This window comes from Microtus ochrogaster, unplaced genomic scaffold (genome assembly GCF_000317375.1).
Source record: "Microtus ochrogaster isolate Prairie Vole_2 unplaced genomic scaffold, MicOch1.0 UNK62, whole genome shotgun sequence".
NCBI classification, from domain to species: domain Eukaryota; kingdom Metazoa; phylum Chordata; class Mammalia; order Rodentia; family Cricetidae; genus Microtus; species Microtus ochrogaster.
The window spans coordinates 435585-447031 of record NW_004949160.1 but is presented as its reverse complement, the minus strand read 5'-3'; the positions used below and the strand labels follow the sequence as shown (position 1 = coordinate 447031).

The following is an 11447-nucleotide window of genomic DNA, read 5'->3' as shown; positions in this document are numbered from 1 at the left end:
GGGCGGATGGATGGGTGGGTGGATGGATGGATGGATGGATGGATGGATGGATGGATGGATGGATGGATGGGTGGGTGGATGGGTGGATAGATGGATGAATGAGTGAGTGGGTAGATGGGGGAGTGGATGATAGATGCTGGCTAGTTTTATGTCAATGTGACACAAGCTAGTCATTGGAGAGAAAGGAACATCAATTGAGAAAATGCCTTCACAAAATCCATAGGCAAGCATGTAGGGCATTTTCTTAATTAGTGATTGATGTGGGAAGTCCCAGTCCATTGTGGATGATGCTACTCCTAGTCAGGTGGCCCTGGGTTCCTTAAGAAAGCAGGCTGAGTAAACCACGAGGAGTAAGCCAGTAAGCAGCACCCCTTCTTAGCCTCTGCATCAGTTCCTGCCTCCAGGTTCCTAACTTGTTTGAGTTCTTCTCCTGACTTCCTTCAGTGATGAATAGTGATGTGGAAAGTATAAGCCAAATAAACCATTTCTTCCTCAAGTTGCTTTAGGTCATGATGTTTCATCACAGCGATAGTAACCCTGACTAGGACAGACGCACAGGTGAATGGGTGGGTAGGTGAGCGAAGTAACGGGTGAGTGGATGTAAGACAGGGTGAATGAGTAGATGGGTGGAATGGGAGGGTAGATGTATGGATGACTGGATACTTGCATGAGTGGGTGAGTGATTGGATGCATGGATGGGTGAATATTTGGGCAAAGGGTAGGTAGCTAAGTGGGATGGATGATCAGAGTATAGGTGAGTGGGTAGTGGATAGATGGATGGTTTGATGGGTTTGTGGGTGGGTGGATGCATGCGTGGGTGGATGCATGAGGGGTGGATAGATGGGTGGAAAGGTAGCTAGATAAATAGATGGGTTGATGGATAAGTGGACACATATGGATGGGTGGATAGATGGATGGATGGATATCAGAATTCCAGAGCTTCAGAGGTAATGGTAAGAACTAGAGATAACAAAAAGGAAAAGGAAGCCATATTGCACTAGCCTCCTCTCCCAATGCATTGCAGGACACCAGAACAAAAACACAACAGTAAAAATTCCAGGTGATCCTTCAGGATCTTCACACACCAAGATCATATGGCCATCCAACAGCCAGACCCCTGGTGGGTGGGATGAATAAGTGATGAGTTAAGGAAGGCCAATCAGAGTCCCCTCAACCCTCCTCAAAGGGAACATACAGTCTGTACCTGACTCTGTTGCTGTGGAATAATACTCTTGTACACTGTAAAGATTGGTCACTTGTATTAGTTTAATAAAACACTGATTAGCCAGTAGTCAAGAAGGATATATAGGAGGGGCAACCAGACTAGGAGAATTCTGGGAAGAGAAAAGGCAGAGACGCAGTCATCATCCAGAAACAGAGGAAGCAAGATGAGAATGCCTTACTGAGAAAAAGTACCAAGTCACATGGTTAATAATAAGCCTGAGCTAATAGGCCAAACCATTTATAATTAATATAAGTCTCTGAGTCTTTCTTTGGGACTGAATGGCTGCAGGACTTGGTGGGACAGAAAATCCATCTACACTCTGTCCTCACCTGTGCTTCAGAGGACCACATAGAAGTCATCTCTATGAAAGCTGCATGAAGGGACAAAATCAATGGGAACATTTGGGGACTTGATTAATCAGGGAAGTACTATGGCAAAGAGGTATCTTTAGCCTGTGAGAGGGAGAGTGACAGGCAAGGGAGACCTGGCTGGCCCAAGCTGGGAAACAGAGAAAAGCAAAAGAAAATGAAAGAAAAACAAGCATCTGCCCTTTCTATCCAGATATCCTCTGGGCAGCATCTCAGGATAAAGATGGATTCCTATCCTTCTGAGATAGCTACCTGTTGAGTCAGGTCAGCCCCCTGCAGAGGTAGCAGAGGCAGAGAAGGGTGGGAGAGTGGGGAAGAAACTGGTGTACCTCATTCCACACGGGGTTCACGCTGTTCTTGATGACTTTGGTTCTCTTCTTCACCCCTGTGGGAGACAAAGAAGAGAGAGTGGAGACACATCCCACTGGAACCCATCCACCCTTCTGGGTTCAGCTGCAGGACCTCCCCCCACTTTGGACTCAGCTCCAAAGAAAAGTTCATGAAATCAGCATGGTCTCTAAACACCTCCTAGGAATGTCCAATGGCTGCCATATTTCTCTATCAGTTTTGGGAACCACTAAACAACAGTGTGACCAGAGGACATTTTTTTTTTTTGTTTTTTCGAGAGAGGGTTTCTCTGTGGCTTTGGAGCTTGTCCTGGAACTCTTGTAGACCAGGCTAGCCTCAAACTCACAGAGATCCGCCTGCCTCCTCTGCCTCCCAAACACTGGAATTAAAGGTGTGTGCCACCACCGCCCAGCTTCCAGAAGGACATTTTTGAAAGGAAATGTAGCAGGCATGGTAGTGTCTCAGTGCTCAGGAAGCTGGACCTGGCTTCCATCCCCAGTCTCTGTTGGGGCAGGCAGATCTGCTCCTCTCAGAGTGATCCCCAGAAAGAGGCCAGAGTGGGTTGACAATATCAGAGTGAGGAAAGTCCCATCAAGTGCACTAAGATACAGACCTCTCTCCCACAGAGACATATGGGACTACAGAGAACAGTGGCTATGGCGGGATGGACCAGAGAAGTTGATGAAGTTGGCACGGTCACTCTGTTCAGACAGGGGCAAGGACAACTACACCTGTCTCGTTTTTCTGGGCAGCGTCCAGAACACAGTGTCTGACAGCACAACAGTGGAAGGAACCAGCCAAAGAATTGGATTACTCAGGCCTTCAACCCTCTCCGTACAGCCCACAAGATTCTCTGTTAAGAAAGCTATGGTCTCCACTGAACTGCAAGGAACATGCAATCTCCCCAACCATCTAGAAGCATGTTCCTGAGCTGAAGCCTGAGTCCTCCAGAGATGATCTGCGTCTGGGCTTAGCCAGTCTCCTAGAGTTGCTCAGCCTGCTCGTTTCCATAGAGACTGTGGATGAGGGCGACTACCAACTCCCACCCCCTTGGTTCTAAGTGACTGAGGTTGGGAGGTTGGTGGGCTCTGTGGAAGCACAAAGCACCACCAGGCACATCCTGTTCCATCTTAAGCTTCTGGGTCCCAGAATGTCATTCTTCTCAGTTACTGAAACTCCTAAAGAGTTTTAATTTAAAAACTGAAACTGAAGTAGTGATCCATTCAGCGGAGCATGAGGCTGAGGCTGAGTTCAGGACAGCCTGGACCTGTTTCAACACAAAACTAGTAATCAATTTAAAATAATGGTAAGGGGCTGAGGAGATTGCTCAGCAGTTAGAATCAGGTCCTGTTCCAGAGGACCCGAGTTCTGTTGCCAGCAGCCACATCAGGCTGCTCACAACCAGCTGTAACTCCAGCTCCAGAGGACATGATGCCCGCTTCTGGCCAGTAAGCCCAACTGTATGGACATGTGTGTACTCCGATACAGGCACACACCAGAGAAACACATCATCAAAATAAATAAAAACAACTAGAAAAAATATTTAAGCCGGTGGTGGCACATGCTTTTCTTTATTCTCAGCACTGGGAAGGCAGAGGAAAATGGGGCCAGTCTTGTCTACAGAGAGAGTTCTAGATCAGTTTGGGCTATGCAGAGAAACCCTGTCTTAAAAAAAATTAAAAGTAAATATTTAAAATAATGATAAGAAGCCAAATACATGCTAGCACCAGTGGCATATTTATGTGGAAAATAACTTCTAAAACAAGGGGAAAACTAAAAGTGTTACTTTTACATTTTTGCAACTCTCTAGAATGCTCAGCTGGGTGGCTATATTTACTCTTGGTTTTATACATCTATTGATGATTTGTTTTGATTAATATCTATGAAGAAAATTCAACCAGATATGTAACGGGAAGTAAAGGAGGTATGTGTTTTAGTGAACTTGCAGGTAACTGTGAACAGTCTTTTTGAAATTACTCAACAGGTTTTAACTTCTTAAAAGCTATGATGTATATTCTAAAATGAGGTCAGTAGAGATTTTTATTTTGTTACATTAAAATTAGTTATTCTAACTTTCTTTTTGAAACGAATCTCTTACTGGCTCATGATTCTGTAACATTTACATTTGGTATATTTGGTACAATGAATTAAACAGATCTTCCAAATGTTTACATATTTCTTTCTGTTTTTTTTCAAGACAGAGTTTCTCTGTAGCTTTGGAGCCTGTCCTGGAACTCACTCTGTAGGCCAGGCTGGACTCACAGAGATCCACCCTCCTCTGCCTCCCGAGAGATGGGATTAAAGGTGTGCACCACCACTGCCCAGCAACAGATTTCTTACATAATAACCTCTGATTTATTAATATCAACATCAATATCATCAGAGAAACCTATAAAGTGGGAAATTGAGAGAAATAGGTTATCTATAATTCCATTTTTTCACTAGAAAATCAAACTTCACAATTAGGAGCAAATGATAAATGTTAGGCATTGTCCATGAATGGGGAAGGGTACCCTATTCATATTTTTAAAAGACTGCCATAATCCTGAGTATAAGCAGTCAACTTGCCAGTCTTTTCCTCCAGAAACATAGCATCCCATGAACATAAACTAACCAATGTCTGGCATAGCTTGTGTCTTAGTTAGCTTCTATTCCTCTAACAAAATACCATGACCAAAAGCAACTGGGGAGACAGATTTTATTTCAGTTTATCTCTCTCAGGTCACAGTCTGTCAGTGAGGGAAGTCAGGGCAGGATCTCAAGGCAGGAATTGAAACAGAGACCATGGAGGGTGCTGCTCACTGGCTTGCTCCCCATGGCTTGCTCATTCTACTTTCTTATTCAACCAGGGCCATCTGCCCAGTGATAGCACCACCTTCAGTGGGCTGGGCCCTCCCATATCAATCAAGAAATTGCTCCCAAGCTGGGCAGTGGTGGGGCAGGCCTTTAATCCCAGTACTCGGGAGGCAGAGGCAGGTGGATCTCTGTGAGTTTGAGGCCCGCCTGGTCTACAAGAGCTAGTTCCAGGACAGGCTCCAAAACCACAGAGAAACCCTGTCTCAAAAAAACAAAAAAAAAAAAAGAAAAGAAAAAGAAATTGCTCCCTTAGACTTGCCTACATGTCACTTGATACATGTGGTTTCTTAATTATTATTACCTATTCCCAGATAAGTTTAGGTTTGTATCAAGTTGACAAAAAACAACCAGAGCAGTTTATAATGACAGTGGTCAGGCTGTGCTTGGCATTTCCATAGTCACCATTCGTTACATATGAAAAATGTATCTCCTACTTCATGACACAAAATACAATATTGTATAAAATAATGAAACATTATTGAAATATGATGTGTGATATTGTGCATTATGTGTACTCAAGGATTAAAGTCAAACATTTTTTCTGCTTTATCATTTATGTATTTATTTAAGGGCCTCCTTACATGACACTCTGAATACATGGACATAAAGTATACAGTAGGAAGGATGGCTCAGTAATAAAGAGCACTCGCTACTCTTACAGAAGATCTGAATTCGGTTCCTAATACCCACATGGCAGCTCGTAAACATTTTTAACTCCAGTTCCATGGGATCCAACGCCCTCATCTGACCTCTGCAGGCATCAGGCACATACATGTGTGGTAAACTTACAAAAATGCAGGCAAAGAGTCACTCACATAAATTAAAAACAACAAATACTAAAAAAAACCCTAAAGGATGCAATACACACACACACAACACATATATATGTGTGTGTATATATATATATATACACACACACGCACACACATATATATGTATACACACACACACACACACACACACACACACACACACGTACATGGGCATCAAAGCCTTGAGTGATGTCAAAGAGCCTGAAGCTTTAGCTTCCCCTGACATGAAGTTAGCAAGGGAAATGTCAATGTGGTGAAAAGATGAACTGTTTAATGTTACTGCAGATATTGTTTTGACCTTGTCAGTTGACGCCAAGAATCTTGGGAAATTCATTAAGGTTCCAGCCTCTCTTTGCTCATTTGTAAGATCATGGTGATAACTATACAAAAATTAAGTAAGATAGCATGTATGAGGTACCCAACTGTCCTAGGCTCATCAAAATCACATTTGCCTTCCCCGCCCTCCCTCCCTTCTGTAACTACTCTGATGCACCTCTCCAAGTCTATAAACTCGCTAGCAGCAACCCATTGGTCATGCCTCAGAGAAGCTCTCCCAGATGTCCTGTCTTCCTGACAGTGATAGAGATAGCTCTTCTCTCTGGGGTTCCCAAGACAGTTGGGACCTCAGCCAAGGCAACAGTTCACAGTGGGCTTCTCTTCCACAGCTTGGCCCCCATAGACTCATATATTTCAACGCTTGGAACATAGGGAGTGACACTATTCACTATTAGGAGGTGTGGCCTTGTTGGAGTAGGGGTGGCCTTGCTGGAGGAAGTGTGTCACTGTAGGGGAGGGCTTTGAGGTCTCAGAAGTTCAAGTCAGCTCACTCCCTACTGCCTGTGGGTCAAGGTGTAGAACCCTCAGCTCCTTCTCCAGAACCATGCCTGCCTGCATGCCACCATGTTTCCCACCATGATAATAATGGACTAAACCACTGAAATGTAAGCCAGCTCCAATTAAATGTTTTCCTTTATAGAGTTGCAATGGACATGGTGTCTCTTCACAGAAATAAAACCCTAACTCAGACACATATGTTGGTGCACTAACTAGGCTGTGATTTTTCAGAGGACAGACATTGCACCTCTTCATATTACCAACCCCAGTGTAATGGTCTGTCCTGTCCCCTTAAGAGACAAGCCCTGCCAACTCCTCCCCTGCACTGCTGGGACAGACAGATCTTCCTTCTGCTTCCAGTCTGAGCCCCTTCCTTTCCATCTCTCTCCCAAAGAGGCAGCTTTTGCCTCTTTCCCTTCTCCCCACTTATTCCCTTCCCCCTCTCTGTTTCTCTCTTCTCCCTCTCTCTCTGTTCTTCCCCCTTCTTCTCTTTCCCCTTCCCTTTCATAACATACTAAATAAATATCTAACCTCACTCTGCATGGCGTGCCTATCCATGTCTCTGTCTCTCACCCACCACGTGGCTCCCTGCCCAGGACCAGCAGCATAGTCTCATGGTGTTCCTATCCACATTGGTCTCTCACCCACCATGTTGCTCCCTGCCTAGGCTCTATGCCTAGGACCCACTGGCCCTCATGGCCCAAGAGCCACTTGGAGGCTCCCTGCCTGGGACTGGCTGCCTTCATGGCCTGCAGTGGTCCTGTGCCTATTGCAGCCACTCGGGGAACAGCACCATTTTATTTAAACCATACACCCAGTTCAAAATGAGGTGCTGTGGTCATTGGGCATTAAGTGAGTGGACCCTCCCCTTTCTGAAATTGCTGTGAGGTAACTTCCTCAGTAAGGAACAAAAGCATTGTTCTGGGGGGGGGGGGCATAACCTTCCTCACTGGCATGGGACAGTGCAGGTGAATGGAGAGGTCAAAGGAGGCACACGGGACCAGAGGCACGCTGGAAAGTTGTCTTCTCCCTGTTGGCCTAGGCCTGCCTGGGTAGACTGCTGTGTTTCATTGGTGCCATGTTGCCGTGGCTCCCAAATAAGCAAGACACTGGCTTTGGAGTCACTTGATAAGGACCCTGGGGGCTATGAAGATGGTTTGTGAGTAAAACATTTGTTACACAAACCTGGACACGTGAGTTTGGACCTCCTAGCACCCATGGTAAAAGTTAGATACAGTAGTAACAGTCCCAATGCCCCTAACCAGGAGGTGGATGGTGGAGACAGGAGAATTGCCAGGGCCAGAAAGACCCTGTCCCAAACAAGGTGGAGGTGAGGGCTGACACCTGAGGCTGTCCCCTAATATCTACAGGCACGTGGCACTGTGGCCTTAAAGAGCTTGGTGTTTCTAGGCCAGCAGTGCCTGGATCTGTGTCTACTGTAAGGTTTTGAGGGGACAGGAGATGAAAGCTAAGTGTTCACTTCCCCTCCCCTATCAGGATCTGTTTCCTGTGGTCTCCAGAAGTAACATGGAACATTCCACATGCTGCCCTGCTTGAGTGGCCCACTAAGAAACTCATTTCCTAAGAAACTCTCTGCTAACATAATTAGGCAATATGCGTGACAGCCCTGGGCTAAGTCTTAAACCAGTTTCTACTTCCTGTATTCCCTGAAGACAACAGAGGAGTTGGTGGATTTTATGAGGTCCTGACCAGAAGAGTGGACTCTCAGACCCTTTGGGTAAGCTTGGGAGGAGTCACTTATGGGACTACAACCCCAAAGAAGAACAAGAAAACAGAAGATATTGAGGCTCAATTGTCAAGTGTTTGCTGCACAAGCAGGAGGACTTGGATTCTAGACACAGAACACATGTAAAAAGCCAGGTATGGTAGCATGTGCTTGTAAGCTCAGTGCTGGGGAGACAGAAACAGAATTCCCTGGGACTTGCAGGCCAACCAGCCTAACACAATCGGTGAGTCCCAGGTTCTGGGCAAAGAGACCCTGTCTCAAAAAACAAGATGAAAAGTTCCTGAGGACCAATATCTAAGGCTGACCTAAAACTTACAAATGTGCATGTGTGTGTGTGTGCAGGTGTGTGTGTTTGTACACACAATATACACAGAAACTCGAACTTTCTTTTTTAAAGGAAAGAAACATTCACCTGCTCATCATGTGGCTGACGGGAACCAAAGGAAGGGCACACATCCTTGCTAATCCTGTGCCTGGCTATTGATTCTGGCCTTGGGAGATAAGGTTTTTCATCGAACAAACTGTAAAGTGCACAGCTCCTGCTGGGAGGATGAGGGTATGGAGGAGCTCCACAGATGCTCTATGGATGTGCCCAGGATTCATGATAGCTATCGGGAAGCCTGGACTTTATCCAGACTGTATAGCTTTGCTACACACACACACACACACACACACACACACACACACACACACACCCACATACATGCACGAAGGAAGGGAAGGGAAGGTGGGAGGATCGCTACAAGACACACTATTATACAGTAATTGCTCAGCCATCTTTTCACAAACAACTTACCAGAGTCAGGGGCCCTGGTAAAGGTTAAACCATAATTCAAGGAAATTTTGTTGTTATTACTTTGTGAATAAAGTGGCTGTCTTTTGCTGTACATTTTTGCGGTAGTTGACTCCCCTTCTGTTACATATTTGGGAATTCATTTCCACAGTTTAGAACTGTTTCCTATGCCTTTAGGTTACGTGTGAAACAGTTTCCCACTGCCAGGCCTTCACTCCTCTCTCCTAGGTAAATTCAGAGATCTGCCTTCCTGTAAGTATCTTTATCAGCAGACATTTGGTCAGTGTTTAGGATCAAGACAAGAGCACTCCATTTAAGATATTCACAGATACTCAAGGACATAGAATTACTACCTGCCCAAGCTGCTGCTCTGGTTTACCCCACTTAACAGATTCCTAACTCCTTACACTCACCTTCACTTCATTACTGATGTAAAATTACTGATGATTTTAGTTCAGGAAATTTACGGCTTGTGCTTCACAGTGGAAGAGATGATTAACTGCAACCCAGAGAAAGACCCACAACACCCCGATCAGAACGACTGATAACAGCATACCCTGGAACTGATAATTTAGAGGATTGGGTCTCCTCTTTGTTTCTACAGCCTAGAGCAACAAACATAAACTCCAGACCTAGGCCCACAGAAACAGCAACTGGTGAATGTGCTGATCAGATCAGGAGCCATTAGCTTTCCTCTGACTCTTTACACAGGTTACCTGGTTACCAGGTTTCTCTATGCATGCTGGGAGAAAACAAGTGTTATGCTGATTTAAAATACAATCCATGTCCTATTCATAAATTTACTGAAGATACACTTTTTAATCCAACCACCTAAAAGTAAAGCTACTGCACTAACCTTCCCCTCTAGAATTCCCTGACAATTTAATTCCTTCTTAACTTACTTTCTCCACTAAGGAGTTGGCCAGACATGCACTAATCACTCCCTTTGAGCTGACAACCTCGGATCTGTGTGTGTGAGTGTGAAAACTTGTATCTGATTTTTATGGGGCAAAAGAATTACAGCCCTGGAACATGCTAGGGCATGGGAATTGTTGGTTATAAGGATATATATATTTATGAACATTCGTAACAGGGGATGAAGAGAGAAAGAAGAAGAAAAATAAAAAGACATGGCTAGACGGATCCTATTGTGAGTCGATTTCTTAACCCCCACTTTAGCCCTGGATGTGGGATTCCCCTCTGTATGCTATGAATATGCTTTATTACCACTGGTTAATAAAGAAGCTGCTTTGGGCTTATGGCGGGGCAGAATAGAGCCAGGCAGGAAATCTGAACAGAGATATAGAGAGAAAGTAGGTGGAGTCAAGGAGATGCCATGTAGCTGCCGAAGGAGACAGACGCTGGAACTTTACCCAGTAAACCACAGCCTTGTGACAATACACAGAATAATAGAAATGGGTTAATTTAAGATGTAAGAGTTAGTTAATAAGAAGCCTGAGCTAATAGGCCAAGCAGTGCTGTAATTAATATAGTTTCTATGTGATTTCTCGGGTCTGGGCAGCTGGGAAATGAAAGAGCAGTCTCCATCTACAAGCCCCCATTTGCTTATTGTGGAGCCCTTTTTCTGAATCCTGAGAGGGATTCCTAGAAGCCAGACTTTTAGGGTTAAAGGAAGGAAAGAAGGGAGAGAGGGAGGAGGGAGGCAGGCAATGTGATTGTGTATGCAGGGTGCTGGAAGGGTCAAGATCACAGAGACAGAGGAGGATGGTAGTTGCCAGGGTTGGGGACAGAGAACTGAAGTATTTCCTGGGTGTGGCACTCTGGAAAGTGTACTAGAAATGAAAGGTGGTGATGACTGCACAACTAAATAAATGGGGTTTTCTTTGTTTTGTTGGGTTTAGTTTTTGTTTGTAGGTAGATCTTGCTGTTTGTTTGGAGGGAGAGTGTGTGCTAAGGAAGAAACCCAGGGCTGAGTGTACGCATGCTAAGCACACACCATACCCCTGAGCTACACTCCAAATCCCGTGAATGTATTTAATACCATGCTGACTTTGAACTCACAGAGATCAGCCTGCTTCTGCTGAGTGCTGGGATTGAAGGCGTGCACCACCACACCCAGGCCATGACTATACTTAATACCAAACGTAACCCTTAAAATCGGTTAAGATGGTGAATTTAGTCAGACATGATAGAACATACCTATAATACCTGAATTTAGGAATCAGAGGCAGGAAGCTCACTATAAATTCAAAGCAAACCTGATCTACATAGCAAGTTCTAGACAAGTCAGGCCTATAAAATGCTAGACCTTGTCCCCACCCCACCCCCAAAGAAAGAGAGATAAACTTTATATAATATGTATCTTATCCCAATCTTTCTAAAGTCCTTGAGAAAGATGGTGAGTACGTGGCAGTAGGCCTGGGGGCTACCAGCCAGGATCAGGGTGGACAGAGGGAGGGGAAGGGTTCTGACCCAGAGAACACAGGGTAGTTGCTAAGACCCC

At 44.9% G+C, this 11447-nt stretch overlaps 1 protein-coding gene across 14 annotated transcripts in view; it reads right to left on the bottom strand.

Moving 5' to 3' along the window:
• Nucleotides 1-11447, bottom strand: part of Dysf (dysferlin) — a 205258-nt gene that overhangs the window by 175611 nt on the left and 18200 nt on the right. For all 14 annotated transcript variants that reach the window (XM_005369820.3, XM_026777383.1, XM_005369824.3 and 11 more), the window contains exon 2: nucleotides 1923-1978. In XM_005369820.3, the coding sequence (XP_005369877.1) occupies nucleotides 1923-1978 (56 nt within the window). The remainder of the gene's footprint in view (nucleotides 1-1922; nucleotides 1979-11447) is intronic.